The sequence below is a fragment of the Coniosporium apollinis genome, assembly GCF_000281105.1.
Source record: "Coniosporium apollinis CBS 100218 chromosome Unknown supercont1.31, whole genome shotgun sequence".
In the NCBI taxonomy this organism is placed as follows: Eukaryota; Fungi; Ascomycota; class Dothideomycetes; genus Coniosporium; species Coniosporium apollinis.
In genome coordinates this window covers 252,503-268,549 of record NW_006913293.1, presented here as the reverse complement: position 1 = coordinate 268,549, position 16,047 = coordinate 252,503, and the positions used below count along the sequence as shown (strand labels likewise).

General features: G+C 53.8%; 9 protein-coding genes and 1 non-coding gene across 10 annotated transcripts; 6 read left to right on the top strand and 4 right to left on the bottom strand.

The window, feature by feature from the left end:
- Positions 1 to 338: 338 nt before the first annotated feature.
- On the bottom strand, positions 339 to 1,787 carry W97_06146 (eukaryotic translation initiation factor 3 subunit E; the record flags this gene model as incomplete). The annotated part of the gene is made up of 3 exons (XM_007784156.1): positions 339 to 552; positions 640 to 1,235; positions 1,290 to 1,787. 3 exons carry the CDS (start codon positions 1,785 to 1,787, stop codon positions 339 to 341), a joined length of 1,308 nt encoding a protein of 435 aa, XP_007782346.1.
- Positions 1,788 to 2,034: 247 nt separating this feature from the next.
- On the top strand, positions 2,035 to 3,028 carry W97_06145 (uncharacterized protein; the record flags this gene model as incomplete). Its single annotated transcript, XM_007784155.1, has 3 exons — positions 2,035 to 2,146; positions 2,209 to 2,615; positions 2,978 to 3,028. The coding sequence occupies 3 exons, from the start codon at positions 2,035 to 2,037 to the stop codon at positions 3,026 to 3,028; spliced, it is 570 nt and encodes a 189-aa protein (XP_007782345.1).
- Positions 3,029 to 3,358: 330 nt separating this feature from the next.
- W97_06144 (hit family protein 1) lies at positions 3,359 to 4,000 on the bottom strand (the record flags this gene model as incomplete). The annotated part of the gene is made up of 5 exons (XM_007784154.1): positions 3,359 to 3,481; positions 3,542 to 3,634; positions 3,706 to 3,774; positions 3,835 to 3,917; positions 3,970 to 4,000. 5 exons carry the CDS (start codon positions 3,998 to 4,000, stop codon positions 3,359 to 3,361), a joined length of 399 nt encoding a protein of 132 aa, XP_007782344.1.
- A 211-nt stretch (positions 4,001 to 4,211) lies between these two features.
- On the bottom strand, positions 4,212 to 5,246 carry W97_06143 (uncharacterized protein; the record flags this gene model as incomplete). Its single annotated transcript, XM_007784153.1, has 6 exons — positions 4,212 to 4,468; positions 4,531 to 4,602; positions 4,657 to 4,771; positions 4,832 to 4,948; positions 4,997 to 5,165; positions 5,215 to 5,246. The coding sequence occupies 6 exons, from the start codon at positions 5,244 to 5,246 to the stop codon at positions 4,212 to 4,214; spliced, it is 762 nt and encodes a 253-aa protein (XP_007782343.1).
- Positions 5,247 to 5,502: 256 nt separating this feature from the next.
- W97_06142 (uncharacterized protein) lies at positions 5,503 to 6,457 on the top strand (the record flags this gene model as incomplete). The annotated part of the gene is made up of 2 exons (XM_007784152.1): positions 5,503 to 5,586; positions 5,678 to 6,457. 2 exons carry the CDS (start codon positions 5,503 to 5,505, stop codon positions 6,455 to 6,457), a joined length of 864 nt encoding a protein of 287 aa, XP_007782342.1.
- A 1,790-nt stretch (positions 6,458 to 8,247) lies between these two features.
- On the top strand, positions 8,248 to 9,291 carry W97_06141 (uncharacterized protein; the record flags this gene model as incomplete). Its single annotated transcript, XM_007784151.1, has 1 exon — positions 8,248 to 9,291. The coding sequence occupies one exon, from the start codon at positions 8,248 to 8,250 to the stop codon at positions 9,289 to 9,291; it is 1,044 nt and encodes a 347-aa protein (XP_007782341.1).
- Positions 9,292 to 9,745: 454 nt separating this feature from the next.
- Positions 9,746 to 9,844, top strand: W97_06140. Its single transcript has one exon. It is a non-coding gene; the product is annotated as a tRNA-Ser (tRNA).
- Positions 9,845 to 10,232: 388 nt separating this feature from the next.
- W97_06139 (uncharacterized protein) lies at positions 10,233 to 12,013 on the top strand (the record flags this gene model as incomplete). Its single annotated transcript, XM_007784150.1, has 5 exons — positions 10,233 to 10,344; positions 10,395 to 10,625; positions 10,679 to 10,768; positions 10,833 to 11,164; positions 11,231 to 12,013. 5 exons carry the CDS (start codon positions 10,233 to 10,235, stop codon positions 12,011 to 12,013), a joined length of 1,548 nt encoding a protein of 515 aa, XP_007782340.1.
- A 1,203-nt stretch (positions 12,014 to 13,216) lies between these two features.
- W97_06138 (uncharacterized protein) lies at positions 13,217 to 13,685 on the bottom strand (the record flags this gene model as incomplete). Its single annotated transcript, XM_007784149.1, has 2 exons — positions 13,217 to 13,569; positions 13,628 to 13,685. The coding sequence occupies 2 exons, from the start codon at positions 13,683 to 13,685 to the stop codon at positions 13,217 to 13,219; spliced, it is 411 nt and encodes a 136-aa protein (XP_007782339.1).
- A 532-nt stretch (positions 13,686 to 14,217) lies between these two features.
- Positions 14,218 to 15,835, top strand: W97_06137 (uncharacterized protein; the record flags this gene model as incomplete). The annotated part of the gene is made up of 3 exons (XM_007784148.1): positions 14,218 to 14,774; positions 14,826 to 14,943; positions 14,990 to 15,835. 3 exons carry the CDS (start codon positions 14,218 to 14,220, stop codon positions 15,833 to 15,835), a joined length of 1,521 nt encoding a protein of 506 aa, XP_007782338.1.
- Between the last annotated feature and the right edge of the window lie 212 nt (positions 15,836 to 16,047).

Genomic DNA, 16,047 nt, shown 5'->3' with positions numbered 1-16,047 from the left:
AGATGAGCCGATCACGATTCATAGGTATTACCCGACTGTATATCTTCAGCGTTTGATTTGCTGGCTTGTGGTCACCGACAAGTCCTGTATCGGGCTGCTCAGCGACTCTCCCGAGGCCATGCTCATCTACGAGTACGCTCTAGCCCACACGAGCACATCCCGCCTGCCTTCGCGCATCTTGATACCAGACCCTCAACGTAGCATCCACAACGGCCCTGAAATCCCCCGCGCAATGCAAAACAGCCACCCAGGACCTTAAGCCGAACGCCAGTGACTCGCCAGCTGTGGCCGCCAGCATAGCTAGCGATTGAACTCTCTTGCCACCAATCACTACCACCTCATTTCCCCACCGCGGCTGACAGCACCTGCGTCCTGAAGAAGCCACCCTTGGTCCGCTCAATGATCTGCTGGTAGACGCTCTGCGGCGGGTGGTTCATGATGACGGTGCCGGCCTTGTAGTCGATCTTGGCGTCGACGCGGGTGTCGCGGATCAGGTTCACGATCCACAGCTCACCTTCCGACTGGGAGAGGCCGAGGCGAGTGGAAAGGTCCCTGTGGAGCGGTGAGCATGCGAACGAGTGTAATGCGTTTGGGGAAAAGGAGAGGGGAAGACGGGAATGGGGTGGGCAGGCAACATACTTGATGTCAATCCTCTGGTGAATCTTGCAATAGCTCTCCGAGATCAGATGCCTTGCCGCCTCAACAAACGCATCTGCGCTGTCGCTCAGGAAGAAGTCCTTCTGCAAGATGAGCGCCGCCTCGCCCAGCTTCTTCTGCGCCTCCTCGAAATCAAAGTCGACGTACAGCGCCTTGATGAAGTCGGTCACCGGGTCGCGGTACTCATACAGCTCCTGTCGCACGATGCGCACCAAGTCCTTCAGCTGCTTCTGGTACTGATTGCTCTGCCGGCTGCGCTGCCTGTTCGTGATGACGGCCGCAGTCAGGTACCGCAGTATCCAGGGGCAGGCGGTCTGGATGGTGTTGATGTACTGGGGCTGGAAGAAGCGCTCGGTGAGGATGTCGCGCGCGGGCTCGTAGTTGAAGAAGGGGAACAGCGACCAGTGGATTAGCCAGACGCGCTGTTGGAGTTGGGGCAGAGGCGCGCCGAAGAAGCGGGATTCGATCGTTTCGGCGATTTTGTTGAGTTCGTCTAGCACGGACTCGTATTCTTCGGCGAGGATCTGGCAGGCGACTCTGCCCCAGGCGGCTTCGTCGACTTTGGGGTTGTCGATGGCCTAGGTGGGGTGAGTTGGGGTGATTTTTCAAGTGATGGGTGAGAGGCGCCTTACCAGAAGCCGGTATTTGAAGAGCGTATTACTGGCCTGTTCGTACATCCCGCAGCTGTACTCCAGCTGTCCCAGCTCATATAGCTTGTTGACCATGTCCGCCGTGACGCCGTAGTTCTCGGTGAGGAACTTCAGATTTTGCTCCTTGTCACTCCGCAGCTGGTTGATGACATCTTGGTTTTCCAGTATCTCGCTGATCAAGGCTGTCTCTTCTCGGAGCTGCTGCATTCTCCCACCGACTTCTTCCCTCATCCTTTGATAGTCTAGGGTGGGCTTTCCGTGTAGCTGTAGATCCAGGTTCTCCAAGAAATCGGCCATGTTGGTGGGCTTGAGGAGCTCGAATCGTAACCGCGCGATCTCCGCGTCGTCCTCGTCACCCATGGCGTTTATAATTGGGAAGACCAGATGTCGATCGAGGTTTTGGACCAGCTTCGGAAAGAGGTCGTATTGCGCGAGGCTGTCTGCGGACGCGGTGGCGCCGTTTGTCTGAGTGTCAGCCATGTTTGGTGTTTTCTGTAGGATGGTAGAGGTATCGCGGCGTCAAGCGTGGGTTGCGGTGTTGTAGAGTGACGTTGGCTGGTGTTTCTGTGCGGTGGGCTGCACTTTTTGCAAGCGAGAAATCGCATCGCGATGGCGAACTCTCCGTGACTGGGCCCAAGGCCGGGAATACCACCATCACACGACTCCCGCAGTGTCAACGGATCTAGGGGCAGCTTGAACACCCTCACATCATCTCAGCTTAGATACAATGGCACTTGCTCCCCCTCTCCTGCCTTTCCTGCGACCCCTTGGCCCTCCAAGAACCTCCGCTCTCCGACACGTCCTCCGCTTCTCCCATTGCGCGCGATCAAGAAACGAAGGTATTGGAGGCTTGCCACAGCTTCTCTATCAACAGAATCGACGACGTGCTAACAATCTACAGCGTCCCATCACCCAACCGCACCCGTTCCCCCGCCCTCCGTAACCACCTCACCCACTCTCATTCAGACCTCCTCTCCACCAACCCCGTCTTCCCACGCGCCCTCAACTCCCCCGCCTCCCTCGCCTTCAACTTCCCGCTCCAGCCGAAGCTCGCGCAATTCTTCCTCGAGCCCCTCGGCAGCTCCCAGGCCTCCTACGACCACGCCCCTGAAATACCACGTCTCGCGAACCCCATCTTCGCAACTGCCCGTGTACAAGCTCGCGAAGAGCGGCGGGAATCTGCACCAGACGCGGGTCAAGAAGATAGCCGGGGATGTGCAGGCGCTGAGGCAGGACATGCAGAAGCTGTTAGGGCTGCCAGAGAAGGATGTAATGATCAATACCGTCACGCAGCACGTTATCATTAAGGTGGGTCACACTCTCTTTGCTTCTACTGCCTTGCTTGGACTTGAGGAATCAAGGGACAGTCCAGCATGGTATAGAAGCGACCGGCACAAGGCCGTGGGGGAAGGTACATACACATATCAAGCGATACATGGCTTTCGCAGCTGCCACACCTCTTGAGTAGGGATTATTATGCTTATCAAACCATACGTCGGCCCTTCGAACGCCCCTTCAGGAAATAGGGTCGACCCATCGTAGGACGCCGCACCGGAACGGAGCGCAATTGCCCCGTTTGCTGGCACATCGGACCGCTTGTTCCTCCGCGCGTGTGGGGACTGGATGAACTTATGACCGGAGCACAGCGCTAACTTGTTACTCGCTTACAGGGCTGGTACAAGGACGAGATTGTCAAGTTTCTCGAGTCGAAGAGCTTCTGAGAACATCTATTGCATTGAAGGAGAGGCCGTCTAGTGCGGCGCCGCGCGTATACTACACGACGAATGCGGCAGGTGGTGGATGTACCTTCAGCATTGTACACTTTCTATACCATGTAGCATGGGCACGGAGTCTGGCGGGAGCAACAGTGTTGGCTGGGACAGGCCGGATTGTCACCAGGATGTATGTCAAACATCCGTATGGAGCTGTACATGCTAAGCAATTTGGCTGGGGCAAGGCACGTAGTTCAATATATCTTAGCGCCATCGGCATTTCGTGGATGTCCATGGCTGAACCAGGAGCTTGAGACACGTCATGGTTCAGATTCCTTTCTACATCTTCGCCTTGATTTCCTCCAGCAGCTTCTGCAGCTTGTCCTTGTCCGCGTTCTGCGCTGGCCAACCGATCCCCAGCCCTTCCTTCTCGTTCGGTTTGGGTATCATGTGGAAGTGGACCTGAGAAGGGTGTCAGATCAAGTCCTCCGTACGCAGGGGTTGAAAATAGAGGGCGCTTACATGGTCGACAACCTGATGCGCCAGCCGACCATTGTTCTGCAGGATGTTGTAGTCGTCGCAGCCGGATGCTGCCGCGATCTTCTTTGCGACGGGCTGGGGTTGTCAAGTGTGAGCGTGAGGTCTCTTCACATGGGGTTTGGGGATTAAAATAAGGGCCGTAGTACCAGAATCTCGTGTAGTTGGTCGTCGGGGATGTCGGTGAGCTTCGCGCCGTGGTGCTTCGGGATTATGAGCTGGGCGCGAGCAAATTAGCAGACACGTCCAACTGAGCTGATCAGAGGGAGAAATCATACGGAGTGGCCGTAGCTTAGCGGCTGGATGTCAAGAAAAGCGAAGGTCTTGTCGCTCTCGAAGAGCTTCATGGAAGGGATTTCTCCTGGGGTCTTGTGATCAGTACACGCTTCGTTGCTTTAAGCCGTGCTACATACCCTTGATGATTTTGCAGAATATACAGGCCATTGTGTTTATGTCGCGGTTTAGTTGCAAGAATATAGAGGTAGGAGGTACTCGAGGGAGCTTTCTGGTTGGCGGGGTATTGACGTGCAACGCTAGGTTGTCATCCTGTACTGGTTCGGATGACAGCGCGGTAACGAATTCCCACGTTATGAAACATATCACCCGATTCAGAACATTTCCCTGAATGTCGCCGGATGGATTGTGGACGGCGCAATCAATACGTCCAGGTCCGTGCATCCGACTCGAAGTTGGCGTAGCAGCGAAACTCGTTGCTTAGGCCCTTGGAATGCTTTGGCTCGAATGTGGTGGTGCGCAATCCAGCTTTGCCATACAATTTAGTGACCAAGGATTCCATCCGCTCGCCGGTGCATACGATCAGCCGCAGATTGTCCTGAGGTTGAGAATCTGCTGACGGTGATGTCTCCGTCACTGGGCTCGGGGCTTTCGAAAGCCATCGCACTGTCAGAGCAGCTACCGAAGGACTGTAAGCGGACACGGAAAGACTGGCTTGGACTAGCCGTCTCTCTTCTTACCTTTGGTCTGACAGTCAGGGCTCAAAAATGGAGGATCACAGATAATACGGTCGAACTTTCCTTTCAAGTCGGCTGCTTAGATGGTCAGGATGATAATCTCACTTGGAGCAAAGGAAGAGGCGGTACCCGGCAGTCGAACGGGATGCTCGAAATCGTAAGCTACGAACTCTTTGAACACCGCAAATCGTTCGTCGAATTCTAGCAAGGATACTTGAGGCCTGACAGCATAGTTTGAGGAAACCTACATCCGTCAGCTTCTGTTCTTTCAAATAGGAAACACTACTACGCCTTGTGGTCTTACTAGGAGATTTTTGAGCTGTATGAAGACGCTGGGGGCTGACACAACAGCAATGCACGAGTGATTGCTGGCGCCGTCGAGCAGTTGTCTAGCCAGCAGTGTGGCTGTTTCGTCACTATACTATGGCGTATAAATACTCTGATTATGCTCAGCGAGATGAATGCATACCCAAAACTGACTAGCATTCCAGTCTTCGGTAAAAGCGTTCATAGAGAGCGGTTGGTCATTTCCAAACTCGTTCTCTGCCTGGCACTTCAGGTCCTCGAACTGTTTCTGATGCGCATCTCTTTCCCCGTAAAATTCCTTCAGTGCATCAAGGGCGCCTGCAGATAGTTGTCTATAGTATTTAGATTAGATATGGTCGTCCGGCAACTAGGAAAACTTACGGAATATCGTCCTCTTCGTCAAGCGTGGCCATCTTTCCTCAGACTCTACGATGTTGATGCTAAGGTGGATTATCGAGAACCTGTGCAGATATTGGATAGTAATGAACTGCGTATTGAAACAGTGTAATTTCGAAGTCCGGGGCTAAGCGATAGTGCTATCTAATCCCCGAACCTCGGATCCGGGGAAGGATAGCAGAACGTCGTCTCACCTCTGCAAACATCGTTGCTTATGTCTATATTTCCGCCTTAAGCAGCAGAAGAGAAGGCAGGAAACTCGCAGGACATAAAATGGCCGCACAATTAGTCCATCTACCGGACATAGAAAGACTCAGCGCACGGGTCATTCGCATACTCGGCGGAAATCCTGGGAAGGTACGGAAGGCAGGTGTTATAACAAACCACCGTACGGTCTGACTCGCATAGTTTACTCTTCAAGGTACCCGGTTACATCACCTCTTACCAGGAAGCATGGTTGACGGCAAAAGGCACAAACACCTACCTCGTCGGTCAAGGCCCTAAGCGCCTCCTCATCGACACCGGGGAAGGCAAGCCCGCCTGGCTGCAGTCGCTGAAGAGCGTCCTGTCGTCCGAGCAGGCATCAGTAGACCAGGCAATACTCACACACTGGCACCATGACCATGTGGGCGGCGTGGACGATCTTTTAAGCGTGTCGCCGCATGCGCGCGTGTACAAGAACCAACCAGGCGAGAGCCAGCTCGATATTCAAAATGGTCAGAAATTTGAGACGGCTGGCGCCACGCTCAGGGCGTTTTACTGCCCAGGCCATACACAGGACCATATGGCGCTCATCCTGGAAGAGGAAGATGCTATGTTCACAGGTGATAATGTGTTAGGCCAAGGCACTGCCGTTTTCGAAGACCTAGCTACGTATATGGACAGCCTTGACAAGATGTCACAGCAGTTCTCTGGTCGCGCTTACCCCGGCCATGGTCCGGTCATTGAGGATGGGAAGGGGATGGTGCTGGAGTACATACGGCACCGGAAGGAGAGGGAGAATCAGGTGCTCGAGGTATTAGACGAGCAGAAGGGTGAGGTAGCCGCTGCAAAAGAGGGCTGGAAGGCAATGGAGATTGTTAAGGTGATTTACAAGGATTACCCAGAGAACCTGCATGCTCCGGCGGAGAGAGGACTGATCCAGATTCTTGAGAAGCTCATGAAGGAGGGCAAAGTGCTGCGTGACTCCAGGGACTTATGGAGCGTAAACTCGAGAGCTACTTTGTGAAATTCAAAAGTACAATTTTGTTACACACAAGCTCGTGACCCTACTCTCACGCAAAGAGCAAGGGATCGGCGGCCTTCTTTTGTGTCCGCTCTGGCACCTCGCTCGCCTATGACTCTATGAGTAGGAGAGCGGACCTAAGCACGAAGCTAACTTTGCTTGTTCTTCTACGAGCGCTCGAAGAAAAGGTTGCGGCTTAGGGCCTACCATGCCCGTGATACAACACTATGGGCTGCCAAGGTAATGTTTGAGGCGCAGCCGGCCAGCCTTGCTAGCTGAGAGCTATTCAGGTATCGGTTTGTATTTGCTTTCTGTCCACCACGTCTCTCTTTCTTTTCATTCCATGCTCGGCTGCTAACCGCGATGAGTCTGCCTCTACGCATTGGCGAACCATCTCATGGCTCCGGACATGCGACACCAAGAGCGAAAACTCCACCAGTCGAGAGCTCTCTCTCGCCCAAGTCATCCCGCCACTCTCTCCGCTCAGTCTTCTCTTGTCCCACAGCGTTAACTCCAACAACGTTAGAGAGCCGTCCGCAGACCGCAAGCAAAGACTGCCTGTCCCCTGAACCGCGGCTCCACGGCGCAGCTCGTCACCACCTCCATCGGCGGCACGACCTACACACTACAGGCAGCCACGGCAGCCAATTGGCGAACAGCATGACAGATCCTCTGATCTCCCTTGCTCGCAACGATGATTGGACTCAAAACGATGTGAATACTCTCTCAAAGCAGGTTGCAAAGAGATCTGTGTTCAGAACTGCGAATGAGGTATCATATCGGTATGCCCGTGAGTCAGCGTCTCTCATTGCAGAAGGTCCCGGCATTGATCTTGTGATCAAGGAGATTACTACGCGTGTAGAATATCATTGCCGAATGTCATGAATAATACCGTCAATCTCAATACGATTAAGATGAGCACTGGATATATGGAAGAAGACTCGTGTGCATGGTACGTTACGGAAGATTATGCGTATGACGAATTACCGGGGCCTCATTTCATTCGCGTTCTGGAGTTAAAAGCAGGTTCAAAGGATCGTCGCGCTATAAACTGCAAACTACATGTCGTTTCTCTTGAGGAAGACAAGCTCTCGTACGAAGCTGTATCATACCACTGGGGTCCAAAGAACGTCGAGTGCCGCAAGATTATCTGCGATGGCTGCGTTCTCCGAATCAGCGGCAATCTTTGGGATGGACTTCAGCGACTGCGGAAGACTCGTCGCTCTCGGTTTCTCTGGATTGATGCCATCTCCATCAACCAATCCAATACAGCAGAGCGAGGGCATCAGGTCACCCTCATGAGACAAATCTACAAGAGAGCAGAAAGGGTGCTGATTTGGGCCGGAGAGGAGAGCATTTATCGTGCGGAAGCCGCATTCTCACTTATCTGCCGCATTTCCAACGCTTTCCCTGCCGACAAGCGTCAAGGTCAAATAGCGCTCTGCTGGACTACCAGCTCCAGTCTAGGTCTACGTTCAATACCGCCTAAATGGAGATCTTCTAACCAACAATGTTTATGGCAGTCGATGCGGATCCTTTCTCAAATCCCTTGGTTTTGCCGCGTTTGGGTGATTCAAGAAGTTGCTCTCGCTCGTTCTGCTGTCTTCATGTGGGGAGGTGCTGAAATCGACTGGCGCTGGGTGGGTTTGGCCGCCGCCTGGATTCGTACTGATGACGGCCAAGCAGCGCGAAGGCGTTGCATGCCCGGCTTGTTCAACGCGTATTTCATGCATCAAGTTTCGACGGAAGCAGCGCTAATTGAAGAGGCTCCCTCGTTCTTACGGTGGTTGGAAATGACGCGGCACTTAGAATGTACTGATCCTCGAGATAGAGTATTTGGCCTGCTTGGCCTGCCGACTTCTGATGCTGATCCGGATAACGGACATCTCTTCCTAGATCCGGACTACAACCTATCTGTCGACCAAGTGTACATCAAGGCAGCGCAAAAGATCATCGAGAAGAGCAATAGGCTTGACCTTTTATCCGCTGTGCAACACGGAGCTGAGCTGAACGTCCTTCGCCCATCATGGATTCCAGATTGGGACAAAGCTCACGCGATGATGCTTGCACCAACGAACGCTACTTTCGAAGCATCTGGTGGTCACTCTCGGCAGGCTGCTATCGGCCTCGATGGAGATGCCTTGGTAGTCAACGGCATAGAGTTTGACGTTGTTGCAAGTTCGACAACCATGTTTTCATCAGGGGACTTTGCTCCACTTCAAGGCAGTTCCGGAATTGATCCTGTATTGTTTCGTGAACTTCACAAGAGCAGTCTCGAAAACGGGCAGTGCGGACCAATGGACCCTCTGACTAGAGAATCATATCAGGCTGAGCCTGGCGTGGGTCGTCTTTCTGGGCCCATAACGCGTAAACTCGAGGAGGTCAAAAGCATCTGGCCCGAGCATTTCACTGAAGAAGGCATAATAGCCCTTGCCTGGACGATGACCGCCGGAAAAGACTGGTACGGAAGCCTGATCCAGGATTCAGATAATCATCTTGCCGATTTCTGGGCCTTCCAGCATGCAGTAGGATTAGCTGTCACCACAGCCGGCTCAGCGGACCCAGTTCGAGCCGAGCGATTCCTCGAGGCAGCATCCAATGCTTGCAGCGGGCGCCGGATTTTTAGGACGCGGAAAGGATACCTCGGGCTGGGACCAGCGGCTTTGTGCCAAGGCGACTTTGTGGCTGTACTCTTGGGCGGCAGGCTTCCCTTCGTGTTACGGAGATTCGAAGACCATGAAAAGCTTGTGGGCGAGTGCTACGTTCTAGGCCTCATGCAAGGAGAGATTTTTCGGGACGCCGACGACTGCGATTTGCGGAAGTTCGAGCTGCGCTAGATAACCCAGCGTTTAATGATCAACCGGTACTTGTCTGAAATGTGTGAGATGGGATGGCCACGTGACGGGGTGGATGGTGTTCTTATAGCAGCAGCTTGTCCTCTATCCAGGTTCATTCTCTTGTTTGATGCATGATAGTCTGCGTATGATGTGTTGTCTAGCAACATAAGTGGAGCATTTTGCTCCGAAAAAGACCCAAAGGTCAAGGCTACCGACGCATTCTGTTAGATCGAACTGTAAACGGTGAACTTACTCGCTGCGCTTAACACATAGATCGTTCTTGGTGCCGCAGAGCTAGACACAGGGGTGACTAGATACCCACTTTCCGTCCCGTGCACCTGCACCACAACGTTATTGCAAATCGAGGAAGTTATTCACCGACACTCTGGGAGGTTTTCAGGCGTGGGAAGATGTGACGGGATATTTATTACAAAGCCGGCAAGTTCTTGTCATTGGCACAGTGCCAGAGTGGTTAATGGGTTAGACTTGAATTGGGCATCCAATCAGTCATCTAATGGCTTCGGCCTCGCAAGTTCGAATCTTGTCTGTGTCGTAATCACCGCGAGTCTCCTTTTGCAGCTTTCGTAAGCTGTGATTGCGAGTAAACCTTCTTTTTGTAAGCTCCCCGGATACTCGGTCTCGCTGCAAGAGTGTCTAAGAAACTCTTTTCCAAGCTTCTGTGCGTCAAGGGGCTGATTTCAACCTAAGTGTGGGAACGGGGGCGGGAGATCGGCGCAGCGCGTGGGTCAAGCCTCGGCACGCCTTGCACCATCACGAAGCCAATGCAGGGTCAACCGCCGTTTGACATGGACTGCGCAACGGTTCGCCATGGCTGAGCTATGCTCCCATTGACGAATCTTTATATCCACGGGCTGTTCAACCCTTTCATCCAAGCCATGTAGTTATAGCACTTCATCCTCTCGCGCTCGCCGACATCCATCATGGACACCATGAACGTCACGCCCAAGGCGGGCATGCAGGCCTCGCCGAAAATCACAAAGACGAAGCAGCCCATGGCTTCCAGCACCATAACACGGATTGCCTATGGCTGCAGTATGTCTTTTAACTTCAGCATGCGGACAAGCACTGATAGCCCCTCCCAGACCACCTGGAATCGCTTTTCAAGGAAGTTAAGAAACACTCCATTACCAACTACACGCTCCTCCAAGAGGTCATCCACAATCGACATAGCCTCATAGCCCAGACGCCCAAGGCCCGAGCGGACGGACGGGTCTCCATATGCCTTACGCCGACGTACCTCTGCCTACAATGCCCCAGTGTACACACGCCGGAAGCGCGCGAGAAGCACTGGGAGACGAAACGACACTGTTTCTGTGAGGCTGGTCATGTTGGGTAGCGTGAAACTCGGTGCTGACTGGCCACACAGCGGTGGAGTCACGGTCCGGCTGTCTCTACTGCAGCGAATGTCACGACTTCGTCTACGATCCCCTTCTCGAAGACATCCGGTTACAAAGGGGTTAGTGGATTGGCAGACCCCCGGATACCCAAGCAGAGAGTAATGGCTATTAATACCAGCGCAGGAAAGAAGCGGAAATCAGACGACCTCAGCAACCCCGAAGATGCTCGACTGGTCGCCTTACAAGCATCTTTCATCCCCTGCCGCGCCATCGGTCTCCGCGGCCTCTACAACATGGGCCAGACGTGCTTCATGAGCGTCATACTACAGAGTCTCGTCCACAACCCCTTCATAAGAGCCTACTACCTGAGCGAGGGGCATAGAACAGCGGATTGCGAGAAGGAGTCCTGCACCAGCTGCGCCCTGGACGAGATATTCATAGAATACTACTCGTCCGAGAAGACCGAGGGCTACGGCGCCGTCAGCATGCTCATGGCCAGTTGGATGGGCGCGCAGGTACGACTTCATAGCTTCATCGTCTGCGTCCAACACCATGGGGCACAGCTAATCCGCGTCTTTCAGGCACTGGCAGGCTACCAGCAGCAAGACGCGCACGAATACATGCAATTCATCCTGCACGCGCTCCACTCCGAGAACGGCGGGACCTCCGACTCCTCCCCATCCTCCACCTCCTGCCCCTGCATAATCCACCAGACCTTCTACGGCCACCTCACGAGCACCGTAACCTGCGACAAATGCCACAACGTCACCACCGCCATCGATCCAATCATGGACCTCAGCCTGGACCTTCGCAGCCAGACCAAGCGGCGCAAACTCGACGCCGCGGACCCGACCAAGAGCGCAGACATCGAGCTCAAGGAGTGTCTCGACAGGTTTACGGCGCGCGAGAAGTTGCCGGCCGCGGAGTATACGTGCCAGAAGTGCGAGGGCGGACAGCACGCCGCGACGAAGCAGCTGAGTGTAAAGACGCTGCCGCCCGTTTTGTGCATCCACCTGAAGCGGTTCGAGCACTCGAAAGCTGCGTCGTTGAAGATTGAGACAAATGTTAGGTTTCCGCTGCAGTTGGACATGTGGCCGTACACCACGCGGGCGAAGAGCGCGGCGGCGGCGGCGGAAAGCAAGAAGGGGGTTGTGAACGCGGAATCCGCGCCAAGCTGTGTCTATGAGCTTTCGAGCGTTGTGGTGCACAAGGGAAAGCTGGATTCGGGACACTATATCTCGTACTCGAGGGAGGGGAGCGAGTGGTTCCAGTTTGATGATAGTAAGGTCATACTGGCTTCTGAGGCAGAGGTGTTGGCGGCGAATGCGTACCTGCTTTTTTATATTGTGCGGGAGCTGGACTAGGCGGCGAGTGCACATATTGGTGCTAGATGAGCATCTGATGGCGTTATTGGGTGTGGAAGAGGAGTTTTGGGCCTGGGGGAGGATATGATCGCATCATGCATCAGAACAGGGCGTTTGGGCAAGCGGGCGAAGCGTGGCGGTGGGGCCCAGTGATGGACGTGCAAGTGTACTATGACAGTCTGAATGATGAAGAGAACCCATTGGGAGAGGCACGAAGACGACGAGATAATACAGGATATCACGTTGCTCACGCGAGTCAACGGATTTCGAGGCGCCTTTGTTATAACGTGCGTATCCAAGTGAGCCCAGCCTCTGGTCGTGATAGTTGCTGGGATGCTCCCTGCGCTTTGGCCACAACTTCAGAATTTGAGGTCTCTTGATAGAACATGAGGTGTATGAGGAGTCCAGGAATAGACATATAGGAATTAGTTCCTTGCGAGCTTATCGTGATGGGTCCTCTTGACTTTGGAAAACGGTTGCCGGGGAAGAATATGCTGAGCGTGGCAGATGCTCTTTCAGCTGACCAGACAGCGGAAATACGAAGAGCAGCTTAACTCGATCGGTTGAAATTGAACAGAAAGGATGGTGCAACGGGGAGAGACAAGATGACGACCAGAGTTGAATCTCTGCCACGCAAAAAGTCAAGAAAGGAGGATGTAGAGCTACTCCGAGCCGTTATAGAAAAGGCCCCGCCACCACGGACTCCGCAGGCCATCCTCTCCCATTGAAAAACCGCACTCTTTCCTAAACAGAAACAAGAGCTGTGACGAACCCGCTCGAACGGACTGTTACCTCGCCAAATCGCTTCAAGGCAGTTATATCCGTATCCCGAACTTCTTCGCAGCTGCAATGCCAGGGTGTAGTCAAACTCCCGAGCCAAGAGGTACACCGCTTCTTGCACAGTCCTCCTTAATTCTGTTTCCAACCAGTGCATCGGGAGATCCCCGTCAATGCTTTCCGCGGGTGAAACCAAACCGCCCATGAACGGCTTTTTGGGAACTGAGGATACCAGGACCAGAGACAGGTTCTTTGGCAGAAAGTTGGAGGGCTTGAGGAATTATCTGCTCCTGCAAAGCTATGATGGTAGCTGTTTTGCGAGCCACCGGCAAGCTTGGTCCAGTCTTGGGACAAGGAACCCATCCCTAGACGTGCCATCCGATTAAGGCGTCGAAAAGGTGAAGACATGCCGGCCATCGAAGCAGCTCAACGTGGCTTCTCAGAGGCGACAGGTCTCTCGCCCGCCGGCGACTGATACCGCGGTGAGGGTTGATGCTGGTTCACGGCAGTAGAGCTCCCGCTCAGATCAAAGAACTGGCCCATCTCAGCATCGCCGAGCTTGTCCATGATCATTTCTTCCGTGATCTTTAACAGAGCCTCCATGGCTTCTGACCGGCTGTCCTTGACATCGGTGCGGATGCACAAAACGATGCCGGTTGGAACGCGCTGAATGACTGCTGCGGCAATATGGTCCGAGTGCAGAAAGAATGCACCGGTCTCATAGCCCATAGTGACGATGTCTAGTTCGCGACTGGGTCCGAATATGATTTTGGCGTTCGCTATCATGCCGGCATGAGTGATTTCTTGCTGCAGAGGATGCTTGGATCGTGTACGTACCTAAGATTTGGTGGCGGTATGATTCTAGCAGACTCATGCTCTTGTACTTGTCGTCCATGATGGCACTTGAACCTGCGCTTCACATATCCGTCCCGTGCAGAGCCTCCCGTTTGTGCTGCTTCACGACGAAGGATATATTCTTGGCATGGTGTTGAGTTAGAGCCCGCACGGATGATCGGCCCAATGCACCACCGTCATGAGAGTGCGGGCGGGAAGAGCCTAGCGCAAATCGCGCATCAGGCAAAGTAACGCCTTGGATTCTATTCCTCCATTATTGACCGTGGAGTTGTGCAGTGAAGACTGTGTCCTCAGTTCCGCCAGGATTTCTTGGGGGTTTGTACGAATACTATAGCGTTCATCCTCCGCCGACCGTTTCGCCGCCTCCATCCTTCATACGCCGCAGCCGGGACGACGCGGATAGCTCGATAGCAGCAACCTTTCCCCTCCTCTGCCGCTTTGTAACACCTGCGACGAGCTCGCCAGCATCGCTGCCATTTGCTTTGCTTACAAGACCTCAAAACGGAGTAAAGGCCCGACGTACACGACCTATACAGCGGCTTTACGCCTCACAGCAGCTTCGTCCAGCAGCGATGGGGCTTTTAAATGTACGGGAACTCCTGCCGTTCCCTGGCAACGGCGACAACTCAACGGATACGATTATCAATGGCGTGCACTTCAATACCACAGCACTCGAACACTGGAACTACACCCTCTACAGCAACAACACCATTTCAAACAACTCGAGATGCTTCATCATATTCGAAAAATACCAGCCACACTTCCTCAGCAACGGCAGCTGGATCAACGCGACGACATGCTATGTACCGATAAACGGCATCGGCACGCGCGGAAAAGTTGGCATCACCTTCGCGGCTCTCTTCACCGCCACCGTAATGTTCACTTTGATCAACCTCCGCAAACACGGGAAGATGTATCTTCGAGAAGATAAGAGATTCCGAATCATCGGCAGGCGGTGGCAGTGGTATTGGATGTTGTTTGTGGCGGGTTGTGCGATGATCAGCACCATCACGGGCATTGACATTGAGCGTAATTACCTGCAGAGCACCGCTATCATCCTGCAGAGCTTCTTCTATTCTCTCATGTTCCCCGGCACCCTCGCTATGGTCTGGGAAGCCACGCGGCACTGGTAGAGATCCTCCAATCTATGGCCGACTGCAGATGTGCTAACTACCCCTAGGGGCTCCTGGCAAGAGCGTCAGATTTGCGATATCGACCCATACCGGCTACCCCAGGATGACAAACGTAGCAAAATCGAATTCTATCTGCCGCTGGTCTTCTATCTATTCGCTTGGATGGTTCGTTGCTCCTTCATAGGATTTTGACTCTAGCTAATAAAGGAAGAACTTCTTCATGACCATCCCGCGGTCGTGGACAAACATCGAGCGCCAAAGATCAGCGTGGCAGCAGGCTCACTTCGCCGAGACATCAGCTACGGATGCTCGGTTCAAAGCCGGAGCCATCATAGGCGTCCTAGCCTGGTTCGTAATACTATACTCGCTCCGCCACTCCCTTCACTACTACAAGCCGCAAGCGACCGGTCTCTGGAACAAGTTCAACAACTTCTGCCACCACTGCCCGACAAAACTCTTCCTCATCAACCTCATCCTTGCAATCCGCCTCGCCTACTCCATCGCATCCGCCTGGATCTGGCGCATCAGCCTCCTCAAATACGACGTCGACCCAGTCTGGCCCTTTGCGCTCGGCTACGCGCCGACCCTGCTGATCATGATCGTCCTAATCATCTACGGCTACATCGAGGAGAACGAAGACAAGCAGCTCATCGCTAAACGGCGCGAGCGCGGCCGCTCCATCGACTCCGAGCTCGGCATCGTCAAGAAGCCGAGCTGGTGGCGCAAGATGAATGGCGGCAACTTCATGGATCCGGAGGCTAGGCTCAGGGCCATGACGACGGAGGTCGGGGGCGGGAGGCCGACTGGTCGGAATATTCGCGCCAATGTGGAGTTGGGCAATATGAATGTCGTGAGGAATCGCTCGAGGACGAGGCCGTCGGATAACCCGTTCGCGGATCCAAGCCCGACGGCGAGCGAGAGGAGACCTTCGGTAGGCAGGACGGAGAGTGATGCTGGTAGCACGATGACGGGCGCGACGGGCGCGACGGGGATGACGGGGAACACGTTGACGGAGACTGCGCAACCGCAGAGGATTAGGAGTATGTTGGACATTTGAGGTGATGACGCTTGGGTGTATTGGATAACGGTAGGTTGGCAAACGGGTGTACAGTCTGGCCAGGCATGGATCATTGGTCGCTGTTCGAAGAGGCTGGGAGGTTTCAGGTTCTTCTGTAAGTACTTACTGTTGCACTTCGCGTTGGAAGCGCTTGTACGAGCTAAGCTATGATAACATGCTATCCTTATGAGTTATACCACCTGCACAGCCCC